Genomic DNA, 19,596 nt, shown 5'->3' on the forward strand with positions numbered 1-19,596 from the left:
ACAGTTGCAAAACCCAAACATGTCATACAGTCTTAGAAGTCCATACATTTCCATATAAAACACATACTAATAAAAGAATATAAGTACATTTACAATGATATACAGAAGTGCATTGCACTCCTAATGAAAATAAATATCTACATTAAGTTATTTCTACGAGTTCCACCCACACCTTAATAGTTGCAAAATATATTATTTAGAACTGACTGGCACATTGTAAACCCTCTTGCAACACGAAAAAAGTGTCAATGGTCGTATAGTTTTACGGGAAAGCATAAACAGAGCACAAGTTTAGTAATGGTTACATTTGTAACCTTGATTCTTTGCCTGATGTCGTTATTGGCAGTTATATGGCTGGTTAATGTATAATAAGACTCCGTCATCATCATGTATAAAATCACATGGAACACAGACTGTCACATAACCCAATAACACCAAGACAGAGTCTACAATACATTCAGATCGAGACCCCTGGGACCCTCTCGTCATGCAGGTGATACTACCTCTGATAATGATGATCACTGCAGCGTATGCAGCACGTAAAGGTAACGATGACTTCTACTAATATATATATATATGGGCTAGTGTATAATGTAAATAAAAATCCATCTAATATTCACATTTTATTACAATAGTGGATACATTTTTCCTTATAATTCACAAATTTTCTTAATGCACATGAGTGCTGACATCACACCTCACTGATTATAAGTGATGACATCACAACTCACTCTTTATACAGATATTAGCATCTGTTGGATGGATATATACTATCTCAAAGTATCACCTTCAATGTCATATTGGTTTACTTATCTTATAACACCAGAATGAACAACAACAAATAAACTGCCATTTTGGGGGGTTTTCTTTTGGTACTCCAGGGAGCAAAATTAAACCCTCTTTCTGCCAAGCACACATTATCACATTACTTTTTTTAATGGTGCATGATACACATATACAGTACCCTGAGATACCTTAGTGCAATCATCATCATCATCATCAACATTTATTTATATAGCGCCAACATATTCCGTAGCGCTTTACAATTGGGGACAAACATAGTAAACTAATAAACAAACTGGGTAAAACAGACAAAGAGGTGAGAGGGCCGCTGCTCGCAGGCTTACAATCTATGGGACAATGGGAGTTTGATATGATGAGGTTAAGTCTACATTTTGCATTTCGGTCCAGCCAGACTGCAAAGGTAAAAGTGACTCATAAGCTACAATGGTGCCCAAACTAAGTTCTCAAGGGTTACCAACAGGTCATGTTTTCATGATTTCTTTAATCATGCGCAGGTGAGTTAATGTATTTATCTGGGTCAGTAATTGTCCCACCTGTTCCTACAGACAGAATCTATGAAAACATGACCTGTTGGTAGCCCTTGAGGACTGAGTTTGAGCACCTCAGTCATTGGGGCATAATCAATTGTTGGCGGGATTGCCGAAAATCCTGCGGTCCACGCACGATTACTCTATTATGGTAATCATGCGCGGAAAAAAAGAGATTACCGTATTAACGGTATTAGTTTTTCCGCACTCGAACCCGCGGACAATTGAATACCCCCCTTAGTATGACAAGCACAGCAATTTACTTTATGTAAGTGTTGCATTGACCACAAGTCATTAGTGCTGTTTTTTACCAGACCCATTATCACACACTTGCACATCTCATTTAGTGCTATTTATGTTGATTTCATGCTCTGCGCACATGTAGATTCAACCCTCAACTTGCAGTAATCCATATATAAGGTGCAAAGGCACAAAAGTCAGGTACCCGCTCTGCCCAATTCTAGATTTGGACTCACTTCCAGAATCGGACTGGCCAAGCGGGGGACTGAGGAATTCCCTGGAGGGCCTAGATGCCCGATAGCTCTGCCTCCTTCCCAACAAGGGGTGGCGTCACAATACCGTCAAAATGTAAGTTGTCACTGTGCTGCAGGACTTGTGTCCCCAGTTCATGACTTTCTTGCCTGTCCTCTCTACTCATTGGTAGGGGGCTTCCTCCTTTAGGATTGAGAACTGACTGCCAGAGCTGTCTGCAGCAATGCCAGCAAGATATAGTCTTAAGTCTCAGTGAGTTACTGCCTCAGGGGAAGATCTCTCTTGCGGGCATTGCTGCAGACAGCTCAGGCAGGCAGTTCTCACTATGCGGAGCTCAAATCAGAGAACTGTCACAGTAACTGATGGGAAATCTAGTTCATTTTGGGGATTAGTTCATTCTAATCTAGTTCACTCAAAAGATTAGTTGAAAAGATTAGTTCAGTTAGTTCATTTAGTTGAGTTATTTCACTGGCTCCAAAACACCGCTGAGAGAAGTGATTGGAGACATAGATCTAGTCTATTACACATACAGTAGGCATGTCTGCTATTACCTCATTGGATGAGTTATAGTCCTGTTAAAATGATCAGATTAGTTTAATATGTTTGATCATGTTTAATATTTTAAAAGGGGAAATCACTTCTACAAAAACTAGTAGTGACACGTTGAGCTCTTCAAAGTTATTACAATTTTCATTATTATTTTTTACTTCCATAAAATACCCAAATTCAGAGTATTATAAAGTGTCACTTTTTTGCTTTTAAAATACAGTCATTAGAAAAAAATCTTAACTTTTCCACTTTATGTCTCTTAAAGGTTTAATACATCTCCCTGTATATGGTGGAGTAAATATAACTACAGTATATAGCATACAGCACTCAGCACTGTGTCTTGAGCTGACAGAGAAGGTATCCTGTGACTTGTGAACTACATGATTCAAATGACTCAAATGAGCCACATGAACTAGATGAACTATTAAACTACTTGAGCCAGGAGAATGTCTTATGACAATATAATTCAGTGATCAGCTCTTTAGAGTCCCAGACAATGTTTGAGCACTGCAGCACCACCTGTGGTAGCTTGAGGTACTGAATCATGAGTATTACATGAGAGAGCTGAATAGCAGGGCCACCTTAACTACTATATGGGCCCCCGGGCAATGCAGTGCATGGGGCCCCTAAAAAAAAATAATTATATATAAATAGTGTGTGTGTATGTGTGTGTGTCTGTAAGATAAAAATATATGTATGTAAAATAAAAAGTGATTATATATATAAGGGAGGGAGGTGGATCGCCGCTGACATGACCGTAGGTAAGTATTTTCATTTTTATTTTATTCTTTAGGATATTTTTTTTTACAGCGCTGCATTGGACGGGCCCCCTTGCCTGCAGGGCCCCCGGGCACCTGCCCATTGTGCCCAATGGAAGATTTTTCAATCATATGGAAGAGGGTCCATGTGAGAATCACAATCATTTAAAAAACATGGCTCCTATGTACAGAGCACAGAACTCTAAGATGACTTCAAATACCCTTATAATCTACAATACGGCTATATTATTCCTGACTTGTTTCCAATGAAAAGTGAGCGACATCAATGCGTTGATCTAACTCCGAGATATCTTGATCATCATTATCATCAGTTATTTATATATAAAATAGATGCCACTCTATTGAACTACAACTTTATGTACCACCAGCAAACTAATTAAATGAAATAATGCCATCATACTACCGTGGACATAAATAGATGACATGAAGTTTAATATGTGTCATTTTTAAAAATCGGCATACTCCAATTACACCTATGTTCAAGAATATCCATACAGACATGTTTTAAAATCAGTCATGTCCAATTTGCTCCTGTTTCTACTTTTCTAAGAAACTTTTGCTGCTAGCCACTCCCCTTCAACAGCGCTATTTCAGGGGGCCCCTAACATTGCATTCCCCGGTGGGCCCTTCTTATCCAGGGGCGGGCTGGGCCGGGTGGCAGGGCGGCATCGGGCCGCTCGGTCTAACCACTTTTGGGAAGCCCCCCCCCCCCCCCCGTGCATGCAATATTACCTTAATATTGGCAGCAGCGCACAGGCAGCCGCATCACATGACACGCGATGCGGCCGAGTCATCAATGACGCGGCCGCATCGCATGTCATGTGATGCGGCATCGCGTGTCATGTGATGCAGCCGCCTGTGCGCCCCCCGGGCTGAAGTTTGGCCCCGCCTGTTCTTATCCCAGTCCAATACTGCTCACGTCCCATCCCCTTATTAAACTTAGCCAATATTGGAATTCTGGAGCTGCTTGAAAATAAGGGGGTCTTTGGGGCTTTGTTTTTTTTCAAAGGTCATAGTTCAGAGTTTTATCATTTGTAATCAATCAGATTACTTACACTGACCCGTGGGCATATTTTATCTTCTCCGGGACGTGGTGTCCTGGCGTCTCCATGGCAGTATCGGAGGTGGAGGGAACAATAGTAGAAAAGAGAATAAAAACAAATGAAACCTTTTATGTCCTTATCCACGATTATATAAATAATATTATTTCTCCATTAAGTTTCATACCTACTCTGTATATTTGGAGGCAGCTTCTCTTTCCTCTACATCTGTCATAGTAGACGCCATCCACATGGAAAATCCTATAGTCCACACTTCTGTACTGCACCTTCCAGCATTGTTCTACTACACAACTTCTCACCCTGAGCTCTGATCATTTATCTCTTGGTCACACACATATCAGTAAGAATTTATATTGCAGTATGACCTTCACTACTATCCTCCAGATTTCTGTAGTACCCCATAATCATCAAAACATAGAGACTTGTGTGTATTCTGTGTCACATCATGTTAATAATATATATTTATGTTTTCTTTCCTTTAGGAAGATGGGTCAATAATTATGATCAAGTCCTCAAATACCAGTGCCAAAACCACCAGAGCATTAGCTTAATTATCAGGTAATAAATATGTATTCCAGATATTAAACTCTATCCTCATCTACAGCCAATGGAGGCAGCCATTCTATGGGGTGAACCAATATCTGTCAGAATGCAGCCAATCACTGCATAAGAGCTAGTGACATCACTAAGACATGAATCAAAGTGATTGGTTCAGCCTGCAATGTGGCTGCCTCCACTATGGGCAGACAATAGATACACATTAAATGACAGTATTGTTTCCTTATTAACCAGTCTTGAGGTTGGTACTTTGACATACCGTTTTCCCAGACCACTGTTTTATGATATAACTTTTACTTTGAAGGTTGATTCCAGTGGTTATAATGCATTTTTCTCTTCTAGAAATTGTAACATGTGGAACAAAACCTCAGTTAGGCTACCAGGGCAATGGAACCTTGAAGTGGGTTAAATAAATCACCTATGCAAATAATGGGTTAAATATGCCCCCTTTTTATTATTTATATATATGACACATTTACAAGAAAGGTATACACAATCAGTAACAGTATGTGTCCTCCATGCAACTGTGTCCAGTACTCATCCTGGCTGCTGAGCCAATATCTTCATTTCTCTACCCAGGTGGTTAGGACAAGGTCCAATGTCATCCCGCTTTGGGGGGGGGGGGGTTAAAAAACCAACCGAGTCTGCAGAGGCTTCAGAACATGCATGTGACCAATCTTACTCCGTCCTGTGACTAGGATTAAGACAGATCTCACCCTGCATCAGTGCCTCTCCTATTTTAACAATTAAATCTCCTTTTGCTCTCATTTCACTACATCTGGACTTGGTTGGTTCACTTACAGCAGCCCCCACCTTAAGAAAGTGCTAATAAAGATAACATTATCTGTTATGTAAGACATAGGCTAATTAAAATGGGATTTCTCTGTGTGTAGATTCTCTCTTCAAAACTGCCACTATCTCAGTACAATTACTGCATTACAATATACTAATACTAGGAATAATGTAAATCATATTATTTCTGGGACAGATAGTGAAAGGGATGGTAGAAATAAGCGAGAAGTAGGCTGAAGCTTAAAAAAACAGGGAAAACAGGGTTTGCGAAGCAGGCCAAGAGGTACAGAGGGTGATGTAATAGTACAAGGAGCACACAAGGAAAGAGGGCCCTGCTCATGAGAGCTTACATGCTAAGGGGAAGGGGGAGACACAAATAGGGTGGTACTAACTGGGGGAGAGAGTCAGGACAAGGAAGTTAGGAGGAGGACTGATAGACTTGAATAAAGAAATGTGTCTTAAGGGCACGCTTGAAGCCTTTGAGAGTAGATGCTAACCTGATGGAACGTGGAAGATCGTTCCACAGCTGGGGAGCAGCCTGGGCAAAGTCCTGAATACGAGAGTGAGAGGAGGTGATCAGTGAAGTAGTGAGGTGGCGGTCACAGGCAAAGCGGAGGGGGCCGGTAGGAGTGTAGGTAGAGATGTGAGGAGTTAAAATTTAATTCTGTAGGGTATGGGGAGCCAATGTAGTGACTGTTGGAGGGAAACTGCAGAGACAGAGCGGTGGGAGAGAAAAATGAGGCGGGCAGCAGCATTGAGGATTGACTAAAGAGGGTCAAGGCGAGAATCAGGTAGGCCAGAGAGAAGGAGGTTACAGTAGTCAAGGCGAGCAATAACAAGCGAGCGAACAAGGGTTTTTGTAGCTTCCGTGGTGAGAAAGGGACGTATCTTAGATATATTCCGAAGATGGAAGTAGCAGGATTTTGAGAGGGACAGAATGTAAGGCTTGAATGAGAGGGAGGAATCAAGGTTGACCCCAAGGCATTGGACTTGGGGGGTAGAAACGAGGGTAGTGTTATTAACAGAAATAGAGAGGGGGGAGGTGGGAGAGTCCTGGAAGGGGGGAAGACTATAAGCTCGGTCTTGGAAATAATTAGTTTAAGGAAGCGTTGGGACATCCAAGATGAGATGGCCGAGAGACAGGAGTATACACGAGACAGAAGGGAAGGGGAGAAGTCAGGGGATGAAAGATAAATTTGGGTATCAACAGCATAGAGGTGGTACTGGAGGCCAAAGGGGCGGATGAGGATACCAAGGGAGGAGGTGTAGAGGGAGAAATGTAGGGGGCCAAGAACGGAGCCTTGAGGAACGCCAACAGGTAGGGGAAGAGGGGGTGATGTAGAATCATAAGTAAAGACTGAGAAGGAGCAGTTGGTGAGGTAAGAGGAAAACCAGGAGAGGACAGTGTTACATAGGCCTATAGATTTGAGAGTTTGCAAAAGGAGTGCCTGGTCAACGGTATCGACGACAGCAGAGAGGTCAAAAAGGATAAGAACGGAGTAGTGTCTTTTGGATTTAGCAAGGAGAAGGTCATTAGTGACCTTAGTGAGGGCAGTTTCGGTGGAGTGGAGGGGGCGAAAACCAGATTGGAGCGGGTCAAGGAGTGAGTGAAAGGAGAGAATGAGGTGAGACGGTTGTAGACCCGTTCAAGGAGATTGGAGGCAAAAGGAAGAAGTGAAGTAGGGCGGTAATTAGAGAGATTGGCAGGATCAAGGGATGGTTTCTTGAGTATGGGGAAGACAAGAGCATGTTTAAAAGAGGAGGAGAAGATTCCAGAGAAGAGGGATAGGGTGAGGGGGTGTGCAAGGTGGGAGCAGTCTTCAAGAGAGAGGGAGCGGAGGAGGTGGGAGGTGATTGGGTCCGGTGTGCAAGTGGAGGGGGGAGAGGAAGAGAGAAGGGTATGGACTTTGTCTGCAGATACCAGAGTGAAGGAAGAGGGGGAGGGGAGAGGAGGGAGTGTTAAGGTGGCAAAAAGCCGACGGGGGTTGGAGGATTGGGAAGAAATGATAGCTTTAAAGAAAGATTGTTTAGAGAGCGATAGGGATGAACTGTAAGAGGCAAGTATGAACTTGAAGTGGAGGAAGTCAGCATGAGTGCGTGACTTTCTCCAGAGCCATTCTGCACTGCGGGAGCATTTTTGAAGATATCGGGTAAGTTTAGTGTGCCACGGTTGGACCGACAAAGCTTGACGGTGACAGCCGGGGCGGCAGAGTCAAGTGCAGCGGTAAGAGTGCGATTGTAAAAGGAGACAGCCTTATCGGGGCAAGAAAGAGTGGTGATGGGGGAGAGGAGCGAGCCCAGGGAGGAGGAGAAACTGGTAGGATCAACTGTGTCAAGATTGCGCCTGATGAGAGTAACCTTGGGGGACGGGGACGATGAGAGGGGTGGAGAGATGCTAAAAGAGAGGAGATGGTAGTCCGAGAGAAGAAAAGGTGAATTAATGAGGTCAGAGACAGTACCGAGCTGTGAAAAAAACAGATATAGGGAGTGGCCACTGCGGTGGGAGGGAGATGAGGTCCACTGAGAGAGGCCAAGGGAGGAGGAGAGGGAGAGAAGTTTGGAGGCAGCAGTGTCTGAGGGATTGTCTATAGGGATATTAAAGTCCCCCAAGATGAAGGAGGGAAGGTCAGAGGAGAGAAAGTTAGGGAGCCAAGTGGCAAAGTGATCAAGAAATTGGGAGACAGGACCAGGACATAAAGTATATGCATACATGGTTAAAACAATACAATACAGTCAATAATAAACACAGTTTCTGCACAAAGGGGTGTCCAGCAGGCTAGACCACTAGATTCAATATCCTGACACCCCCATCTCGTCACTACTTTATCATTCATTTTTTTGTAGAGTGCAGCCTTTTCAGACTAAATCACAGATGTAATCTTTCTAGATTTCCACAGATTCAATATATATACATATAAACATACTTGTCATGACCACCCAGCCTGTCTCAGATACAGCAATCTGAACAGCTGGCCGTGACTGGCCGTGACTGGCATCACCTTAGTCACTTACCAATGAATACACCTTTTCTGTCACCATGAAGGATTTACTATGGCGTCCTTGCGTTCACCAAAATCACTTATTAATGTTTCACACTTAAATCACATATACATGTAGCATGAGCCTCACTTGGCTTAGTAAGAATCACGGAGAATATGCTAGATTAAATTTATTTAATCCCAAAAATATTTCCAAGGCTTAATTGCAAAACAGTTAATAACAAGACATACAAGATAAGTTGCACAAATAAGTTTCAGAAATAAAATAGGAAATAAAATGAGAGACACTACTTACTAGATTTGGCTTGTGAGGAGTACACTTTGGGAGCAATGGCACATTTCAATCTACATATATTGGGCAGCAAGGTGGCTCAGTGGTTAGCACTTTTGCCTCAAAGCACTGGGGTCATGAGTTCATTTTCCAACCAGAGTCTTATCTGTGTGGAGTTTGTATGTTATTCCTGTGTTTGCGTGGGTTTCCTCCGGGTGCTCTGGATGCTCCGGTTTCCTCCCACACTCCAAAAACATACTGATAGGTTAATTGGCTGCTATCAAAATTGACCCTAGTCTCTCTCTCTGTCTGTGTGTGTGTTAGGTTTAAAATCTTACAGCCTAAATTCTCTTTCTCACGTGGCTTTTCACCCCGCCTTTGGACATTAAATTTTCCCACTGTCAGAGCAGACTGATTGTCAGAATGTCATAGGGTTTTTGGAAGTGAGTTATCGATGTCCGAAGGTTTGGGACTTCAAAGGACAGGACTTCTCATCTCTGCTCATTTTCCCTGGCTGGCCAGGTCCTCATCCTCTGTAAACACAACTCCTCAGAGATTTTATCTGTCCCTGAGCCTGGCTACATTCAAAAGACTATTGACACTTGCCTAGGTCAGACTCATGTCATTTAGCAAAACAGACTTTGGAAAGGTTACTTACAATATAGACATTGTCATACATGAAAATTCGGGTGGAAATAACAATCAATTATTAGACATAATCGTCACAATACTGTTGTCTCAGATCTTGATTACATTTATTGTCTTGTGTCTGATTTTTATTATAACATAGAAACTTATTATAGCCCTCAGATGTCCATTTGTTATCTATAGAAAGCATGTGTCCATTTACATACAGCAATGGAAACACCGCCACCTACTGGCTGTAAAGAAATATTTAACAAATTTGATTTTACCTATCAAAATTCTGCGATTACCCATCACATGACCGGGCCAAAAGGGAAAACTTTGCCAGCCATTTAAACAATTTATTGATGTATGTACAATGCAAAAGGGGTATATCTAAAAATATATTGATCTTATCTTATCTTTACCTTTCTCCAGCATCCATGACGATATATTTGAGGATCGCACCTGGGACTTTGGGTGTCAGAACACCTTTAACAAAGCAGAGTCTTGTTACTGGACAAGCTACGTCAATGACTTTGACCAAGAGTTTACCTTTGTCTGTCCATTTGGAACTATTCTGAGCGGCATGGAGAGTTATCATGACAATACGGCAGAGGACAGAAGGTAAATCAGTCTAGTAATAACACATTCATAAAGCTAATAAACAACAATAAGCTTAAAACTAGAGATGTGTGCAGACCCCGTGTTTTGGCTATGGTTCTAAAACTTCTTTGTGTTTTGGTTTTGGTTCTGGTTTTGCCCAAAAATTCTGAAAGTTTTTTTGTTTTGGATCTGGATTTAATTAAAATTGTTAAAAACTGGTACAATTATGTGATTTTGAGTTGCTTTTGCTCCTACATTAGTATTTATAGCATTAACATTAATTTACAGTAATTTACAGTCTATTTTCTAATGATCTATTCACAATGGTCCAAATTTTCACCAATTTAGGCTAAAATTAGTGACAGTGTAGCGGCAAAAATACATTGCAGTTTAATAAAAGATACAATCTTTAGTGGCACAGCAGTGTGCATAAAGTATCTACATGTGGTCGCTGAATGCTGCAAATTACATTGCTGAATTTTTCTAACAGATTGACACCAGCAATAATAAGAATAAGTCACTAGATGGACAGAGGTATCAGTAGACATTTCAACAAGTAGATAGACCAAGGTGAACTGCTCTCAGAATAAAAATGCTAAAAGGGTTGCTTCGCATGGGTAGGAGAGCTGGTTACCCCTGCCCAAAATGTGGCTCAAGTGACAGTGGCTTTTGGCATATATTGTGGGAGTGTCGGATGGTCCACCGTTTCGGGTCCACTATTTGGGATTGTTTCCTTCATACTGTACCAGCTGCCCCACCTTTGGATGGTAAATGGTGTCTTTATGGTATCTCTCCGTAAGATATCACTGACAAATTTGTCTATAAATATATATTTAATCTTACAACATTAGCTAAGGTTATTATAGCCAGAGGCTGACTTGTTTCTGACCCACCTGATTTCCACAAATGGGGGGCGCTAGTCAACGACACAATGCAACGTGATAGATATATGTATACCTGCAGAAATGCCATGTCTAAATATCACAAAATTTGGTCTAGATGGTATAGCTTGTGGTATAGGGCATGCTTGGAACAACTGTGTTCTGCATTCATTTTATAAAATGGGTAATGGCATCAGCATTACAAAAATATGTAAAACAGACCGTTCAGATAGGGCAATAGTTGCTCTTCCCACACAAGTATGTATAATACTCACATTGATGCAGATTTGGCTGCCAAAAACATCTGGTCTAAAATTTTGAGCAAGATGGAATTGTCTTTGGCCCCTCCCACCCAGATGTGATACATTTGGGTGGGAGGGTCATTTAATCTTGGATGTCCTCTCGCCAACTCAATCTCAATCTTTCTAAAACAGTGTTAATAATATTCCCACCCACCAACAGAAGTTACCTACCTGACATTTCTACTACTGTTGACAACATGACCTTAAACCTCACCCCTCAAGCTCGCTGCCTAGGTGTAATCCTTGACTCACAACTATCCATTATTCCCCACATCAACTCTATATCTAAAGCATGTCACATACATCTAAAAAACATTTCCAGAATACACACATATCTCACACAAGACACTGCAAAAATGTTGAGGATGTTGATGAGGATTAGGTTGTTTGTGTAAGTCCTGCACCAGTGGCAGCAGTTCTGGCACATGACAAAAAAGGCCATTGTCATGCCTGGGCATAAAACAAAAAAAGCCACTTCTTATATGTGGAATTACTTCTACCCAAATCCTGACAACAGTTGCATAGCCATTTGTAGTGTATGTCAAGCCACAGTCAGTCGAAGGAGGGACCTTAACCATCTTGGAACCTCATCCATGTTACGCCATTTGACGAGAGTTCATGGCAAGGTTTTGAGAAAAGCTGAACATTATGGCAAGAAAATAACAAGCACTCCATCATCAGCTAGGACCCTTCTGTCACCTACATCCCGACGGCTGCAATCTACACCCACAACACCGTCCTCATTAATATCCTCAGTAGCGATGGGAGTTAGCCCTGCATCCCACTTGGTAAGGCTCGATGACTCCTGCACTATAATTGATTCCTCTGAAGAATGTTTAAGCGTTAGTCCCACTGCTGCGGCTGTTGCTGCTGCTGGGGGTGAATCTTCCTCCCATAAGAAGCACAAGAAAAAGAGCACTACTACTTTACAACAATTAACTGTGAAACAATCTTTTGCTAGAGGAAGCAAATAAGACAGCAGTCACCCAGTCGCCCAAGCGGATCACAGACGCCATAGCTACTATGCTAATGTTAGATCTGCGTCCAATATCCACAATAAAAGCAGCTGGTTTTTCACAGTTAATTGATGTTTTGTGTCCCCGTTTTAAAATTCCATCGAGACACCATTTTTCCCGTAAAACTATTCCACAACTATACCAAAAAGTTTGTAAAAATGTAGTAATTGTGCTCAAAAATGACATTCTGCCCAGTGTACACTTAACCACAGATATGTGGCCAAGAGGAAGTGGGCAAACGAAAGACTATATGACTGTGATAGCCCACTGGGTTGGTCATTCGCCTTCACCAGCAGGAACAGCAGCAGCATGTACACCACTACGTAACATTTGTCACAGGCAGGCTACTCTTTGTATCACCGGCTTCACTAACATGCATAAAGCTGATAATTTGTTACGAAAACTAAGGGTTGTCCATGATACATGGCTTATACCACTTGGACTCTCCCCAGGATATGTCATTTCTGATAACGCCAACAATATTGTGCAAGCATTACAGCTGGGTGAATTCCATGACATTCCCTGTTTTGCTCACACAATAAACTTGGTGGTGCTGAGCTTCCTAAGAAATAACCGTGAGGTGCAGGAGATGCTTTCGGTGGCCCGTAAAATTTCGGGACATTTCAGGCATTCTGCGACAGCATGTAGGAGATTGCAGCAGCTCCAAGAACAGTTTAACTTGCCCTGCCACCAACTTAAGCAAGAGGTGTTAACAAGGTGGAATTCCACCCTGTACATGCTTCAGAGGAGGGAGTTACAGCGCAAAGCCATCCAAGTATATTGCACAAGCCATGAAATTGGGAAAGGAGAGGGAATGTATTTCACTCTTGCACAGTGGGGAATCCTTTCTGTGCTGTGCAAGGTGCTGAAACCATTTGAAGTTGTGACGTATGAAGTGAGTTCAGACTCTGCTAGCTTGAGCCAAGTCATTCCCTTAATTCGACTATTGGAAAAGCAGCTTGACAAACTGAAGGAGGGGATGAAAGAAAGCAATTCTGCAAAGTATGTTGGCCTTGTAGATCAAGTACTTAATTTGTTTCGCCATGATCCAAGACTGTGCTTGATCCTAGGTTGAAGACCCACATTGATTCTTTGCTTCAAAATGACCGAAATGTGAATCTTTGCAAGGAGCTATTGGTCAGCAAGTTGTCCGCTGAACTGGGCCTTGGCTTGACGACGTCTCCTCCTTCAGTTTCTCAAGCAGCTGCTGCTCAGAAAAAAATTTACTTTTCAAAGTGAAGCAGGGATGATGCAGGGGGCAGACCACATCAATTTGACATCTGGGCTGGTTTGAAAGATTTTACCAAAAAATGTGTGACTTTGCCCCTAACTCCATCCAATCCTACTATTAACATGCAAAGCATGGTGGAGGATTATTTTCAAGAGGTAATTGATATGGAAATGTCAGACAGTGCCTTTCCTTACTGGGAAGAAAAACAAGCCATTTGGAAACCCATGTACAAACTTGCTTTACAATACCTAAGCTGCCCACCCTCCAGTGTGTACTCTGAAAGAGTATTCAGCAGAGCCGTGAACCCTGTCAGTGATCGACGTAGGAAGTTACTTCCGAAAAATGTGGAAAAGATACCCACTGTAATCGGTGGTTGGAAGGTATGCCTTTTATTTGGGTACTGTTACAAGCCGTGGTGGTTCCTCTAGCCGCCGCGACTTGCTCTCCTCGGCTGCCTGTGTTCTGGCCATCTCGTTGACGACCAGGACGTCACTTCCACCGAGCTGTCAGATTTCCGCGTCCCGGCATGGGGGATTAGCCGGGCACATTCGTAGTGAGGGGGTGATTAGTTATCAGCCTCCTGGGGCTTGTTATCTTATGCTGTGCCTCCTATCTGGTGATCGGCTGCTCTGTGTATGTAAAGCAAGGTGGACTGAGCCTCCCTTCAAGTTATAGCATTCACTGCCTGTGTTGTTACTGACCTACTCTGTCTTCTGACATTTTTAATTGACCTTCTGTTGTGACCTAGCCTGAACTTTTGGACCTTACCTGATTGCCTGTTGCCCTGACCTTTTGCCTGGATTTTGGATTTCACTATTTCGCTTGTGACCCTGACCTTTTACTTGAATACAAGACCCGCTTGTTTGCTGCCAGCCCCGATCTCCGGTCTGTATCCTGACCCTCCAATGGGTTACGGACCCGCGACCTAGGCCTCTCGCTGGCTTCCACCTCCAGTCTTCCAGTTTCTCTACCTTGTGCCGCGGTTATCCTGATAAGTCTCTACTACCATAGACATAAGTCCTGGGAGCATCTGAGTACCTACAAACATATAAAGTTTCACTGGAAAGGCGGCTGCTTTAGAACCACTAGTAGTCCGGTTCTAAAGGCTTATCAATAGCCGCGGTTCTAACAGATACGAGCTTAACTGATTTTATTCTATACACACATCTTATTAATTTAGAAGATGTGAGTTGGTTTGCCAGAAGGAGGAGTGTTTTGCTAGTAGTCCCCTGTATATGCACATTGTGACATGGATATAAGTAGTATATATGTATTTCCTACAAACGACTAGTACTTGTGAGGGATCGTCCATACTTTAACTGTCAGACATGTGGTCTTTGTCTCAGCGTGACTATCCCTGATATGCTGTTCTTATTTTGTGATTTTATATTTCGTCTTACCTTTCTCTTTCATTTGTTTTTGATGGCACGTATAGGAGTGGCGTTGTATAATACTTTTGTTTTGGTTTCCGGGGGGGATTCATACCTGACCCCTGTTATAGGGTGCTAAATGCTACACCACGGCGTACCTCTTTTGCAGTAGTGCTTTCTTCTTATTGCATTTTTCCTCAGCACAGTCCTTGGAGAGCAATCAGATACCTAAATTTTGTAAATCACATGCTAGTGTATCTACTGCTCATTGGCCGGTCTACACTCCTAAAACGCAGTGGGTTTCTTTTTCTATTGCCGTCTGTTTGGGTATCGTGGATGCAGCGTGGGGCGGTCATGTCGGTGCCTGCTTACCGGTGATTAGTACGCTCCACCTTGGTCTGGTGGGTTAGTTCCGATTGAACTGTTGCTCTTGTCCTGCTGGACCTTTTCCCTATTGTGTGGCAGTCTGAATTTGTTGGCATCTAGGTTAACATGGGCATTGTGTAGGCCAATGCTAAACAGAGTGCATCTTTCCCCCTGGTCATTAGCTTGCTGGGCGAGCTGGTTTGGTGTGCCTATGTTTTGGATTTTAGCTTTCAGGCCAGGGTTGGCCTTCTTTGTTAGGCTTCATGGGCTGGTGGATGTGACTCGTATTTTTTCTTACTACGCAGCCTTGCTGCTGGGCACGCTGCCCCCAGTCCTTCCTGACCTGAGTAGGACAATTAGTCCACTGTGATGGGGGACCTGTTATAGGCACTTGCAGAGGTGGAGCAGGATGCATTTAACTGCAATGATTAGCGCTGCTTAGGTAACGTTGTTGGCGCCATCCGGGCAAGCTAATCGATGGCCTCTTTAGGTTGACTCCATCCTCCATCATATTCACTATGTGTTTAGTCATTTCCACTTCACCCGTAATTACGCCTTCTCCATGCCTGCGCCTGGTCCGCCAGGCCAGGGGCAGCAGTGTCCCTTTGTTACCTAAAAGGAATGGCTCGGTTTGCCTGGTTTAAATTGGTCCCTGAGTTTGCCTCTATGTGTCCCATACAGCGACAGCATGGTTATTCAATTATGAAGGGTCCCCTCCCCACCCCTCGTGGGATACCTGTTTACGGTTGCGAACATTGGGTTTAAGGGGTATGGTTAATGTGCTGTTTGGCAAGAATTCTTTGGGGTTTGTGCGACCATGTCCGCAGTGGTATATGGCAGGGCAATTTCAGGCATCCCATGGTTGGGCAGATGGCGGTCCATGGCATTTATGTATGTCTGACTTTTCTGCTATTCTGAGCTCCTGTTCTTCCTTTTCTGACCTTTCTGCCTTTGGGTGACACAGGGCTTTGGTCACTTGTTGCTTTTGGAAGCAAGGATGCAAAGGCATTTTGCCTAATTTTCCTCTACAAGTGGGCCTGATTGGCTGTTGGCACCACAAGGTTTTTGTTTTTGTATTTAACTTTGCTTGTGTCTCCTGTACAACTTTTCTGCTTTCTTTCTGCTCCTCTTTTTCCTTTCCCTCCTTGTTTTCTCCTTGATGTTCCTTTCGCACCGTGTCTCCTGCCACTCTCCACCCTGTGCCACTCAGGTGTAGGAGTCAAATACAACCCCAGACCAATCATACCTTAATACCTCTCTGTTTGGATCCGACATGGGATGGATACATTCTATATGGCCTGACTTGGTCCTCTGCTGGTCTGATGAAGTTTCCCGGTGAATATGGAGGTTTTTCCCATTATGGGTGGTTGATAAAAGGTGCGGTGGGCAATTAATTCAGATGGGCAAGTTTGGGTTCCCCCACAACTTTTCAGAGTTGACGGATCAAGCATCATCGACTTAATTCCCACTGTGCTCGCCTTTTTGGTTCGGATGGGATTCATTTGGCCAATTAGTGACTGGGTCTGTTTATTAGGCAAATTTATGGGAGTTTAGTTACTGCAGGTTGAGGTATGGTGATGGTCCTACATTCGTCAAGGAACCAGGTGTGGCTTGAGAATACTGTGCAGTCGGCGCAAAAAGGTTAGTGGGGTGAACATTACTTGTATTGAGCCATGTGGAACCTGTTTCCCTTTAAAGAGTCGGCTTAGGTTTCGGTGCAGGTACCGCCCTTGTTGTGGGTTGCCTGGGATAACTGTGCCTATTTAAAGATAAATAATTGGTGTGTTCAGGTAAAAGTGGTACATGTTACTGATGTCCAGAGAGTTAGTGACCCGTGATTGGGCTTCTAGATTGGCTTGGGGCCTTTGCCAATCTACTTACAGTGTTCTCTACCCAGTGTATGTTTATTGGGTTAAATAAACCTTTCATTTGCCACAAATTTGTGTTGTGTCCATTCTTAATATTTTACAGTGCTAAGGACATGAATAAGGTGGTAATAGTTATGACATGAACCGTTAAGCATTTTAGAAGAAATATATAGTTTTTTTGGGGGGTGTAAAACACGCAAACACCCTGTTTTTGGACCGCTTAATAAATATGTCACTGAATGACTCTCACAAATATTAATTTCACTAGAAAACACTTTAGATTTTTAAAGAAAGAAATATATTGGTTTATTGGGGAATGCCCAGTCACACTCAAGCAACGCTGTTTTTTGCCTACTTAATAAAGATGTCATCGCCCGCACAAGATTATTTTCACTAGAAACACTTTAGATTTTAAAAGAAATTAATAGTTTTTTGGGTTCTGCTGCTAAAAGTCATACAGCAGAAACACACTGTTTTACTCCACTAAAGAATAGTTCAGAATGAGGTCTATAGTCAGGGCCGGATTAAAGGAAAGGAGGCCCCTGGGCTAAGGGTTGGCTGTAGCCCAGTTAGACCTCGGGTTAATCCGGCCCTGTCTATAGTACTGTATATATGCATTAATAACAAGCAGTAGCCAGGGACATCTTAACAACATTATGGGCCCCCGGGCAAAGCAGTGCAGCGGGGCCCCTAGATATAGATATATAGATATATATACAGATACAGATATAGATATAGATATATAGAGATAGAGATAGATAGATGTACTAGCTCAGTGACCCTTGAAGGTTTTTTTTGCAGGATTTTTTCTTTTGCAGGATTATTTATTCTCATTAAGAGCCGTGCCTATGGGGCCCCCTTGCCCGTGGGGCCCCCGGGCAGCTGCCCATCATGCCCAATGGAAAAGATGGCCCTGGCAGTAGCTAGTACTCTGTCTAAACAGACTGAAACCCAATTGATCTAAAAACTATGCTAGTTGACTGATCCCTATGGAAATAAACTGCATCAAAATAATAGCAGCTGTTCTATTGTTTTCTCTGTCCATCTTTCACCCTGTCTAACTCTGTAGTGTGTAGTATAAACACACTTATTTACTGAGCACACCCTTGCAAACAACCTCCTCCCTACATTCTCTTCTTTAAATATATATCTGATAGAAATATTTTGATTCAAAACTCGCAAGATATGAGTTTTTCCTGGAAATTACGTTTTGCCTTGTTTACAGATCCGATTTCGGCGTAAGAAACTGAGGCATGACCATGTTAACCACTCACATCCCGAATCTTGTCGAACATCTGTGAATCCAAACCGCTCAACAATACTTTTGCTACTGACATCTATAGGGAACTCTAAAATGTCAACAAAGTCTCTTCAAATACCACTATAGAAACAGTGCCACCTGCTGGCATTAAACAGGCACTGCAGCCCATACCTGAAACGAAAACTTGTTTACTTTTCATTTATTTATTTATTTTTTTAAAAAAAAATTTTTTAGATAATGCACTAATAATTAAGATTAATTATAACAATTTGCTGCTAGTGTTATTTTAAAACATGAATTCACAATATGCTATTTTCTAGGTGGAAGTTTTATTGCTGTAAAGGAGAAGCGTTGTTTACGCGCAACTGCAGGTGGAGTCGCTACGTCAATAACTTTGACCATTACCTGAGATGGGACGCACCTACTAATCATCACCTGACTGGGGCTCATAGTTACCATCACAACACTTATGAGTATGTATTCTACAGGAGGCTTATAGTGGGAGTTTCTCCCATAGAGAGAGCATTTTGCATCATTTGTTAGAGTAAATGTAAATATTTCCTTACATTAGATATTTATATTCTACATAGGCCTTATTGCCTCTGAGACTGGTGTTTGGTCTGCTGTTATTTATTCCTCAGGAAAGATTTACATTTTGTGGCATATAGTTGCTGTTTTATAAAACTACAGCTGCTGCAATATCACGTATCACCAGCAGGAGGCAATGCAGAACCAAATTCGACACCTGTGAGGAATAGACTAATTTACTTTTTAACATTCATGAATGATACCCTCTATGTTTAACATTACAGACTTCTAACTTAAATTTATGATTTTGATTTACTAAGAGACGTATATTGAGCACAACATGCGGTTGTTTTAGAACGTACGTAAATCGGGTCTACGTACGCCTTTATTCATCAAAGAGCGATCTGAAAATACTGTAGTACAGTAGTAAAGTCAATTATGTGACGTAAAATCATAGTTGCCTACTCTCCCGGAATGTCCGGGAAACTCCTGAATATTCGGGAGTTCTCCCAGACTCCCGAGAAAGCAGGCAAACATCCCGGATCCAGCCATCTCCGTTGTTGAAGAGGGTGGAGGCGGGGCTAAACGCATCATCGTGGCCCGCCCCTTTCTTTCCCCTGCCAGCTAATTCACGTTTCAGCATGGGGTCCCCCCAATTTTACTATCACCAGCACTAGGCTTTGCCAGCCGTGGCTGGTGGCACTATAGCAG

The 19,596-nt window shown here is 42.6% G+C and overlaps 1 protein-coding gene across 1 annotated transcript in view; it reads left to right on the forward strand.

Moving 5' to 3' along the window:
• The first annotated feature begins 412 nt into the window (after window positions 1-412).
• Window positions 413-19,596, forward strand: part of LOC142153096 (hemagglutinin/amebocyte aggregation factor-like) — a 30,550-nt gene continuing 11,366 nt past the window's right edge. Inside the window, exons 1-4 of the mRNA XM_075210370.1 lie at window positions 413-545; window positions 4,695-4,770; window positions 9,895-10,083; window positions 18,678-18,830. Coding sequence (XP_075066471.1) covers window positions 488-545; window positions 4,695-4,770; window positions 9,895-10,083; window positions 18,678-18,830 — 476 coding nt within the window. The 5' untranslated portion in view covers window positions 413-487. The remainder of the gene's footprint in view (window positions 546-4,694; window positions 4,771-9,894; window positions 10,084-18,677; window positions 18,831-19,596) is intronic.

Source organism: Mixophyes fleayi, chromosome 4, assembly GCF_038048845.1.
Source record: "Mixophyes fleayi isolate aMixFle1 chromosome 4, aMixFle1.hap1, whole genome shotgun sequence".
Classification (NCBI taxonomy): domain Eukaryota; kingdom Metazoa; phylum Chordata; class Amphibia; order Anura; family Limnodynastidae; genus Mixophyes; species Mixophyes fleayi.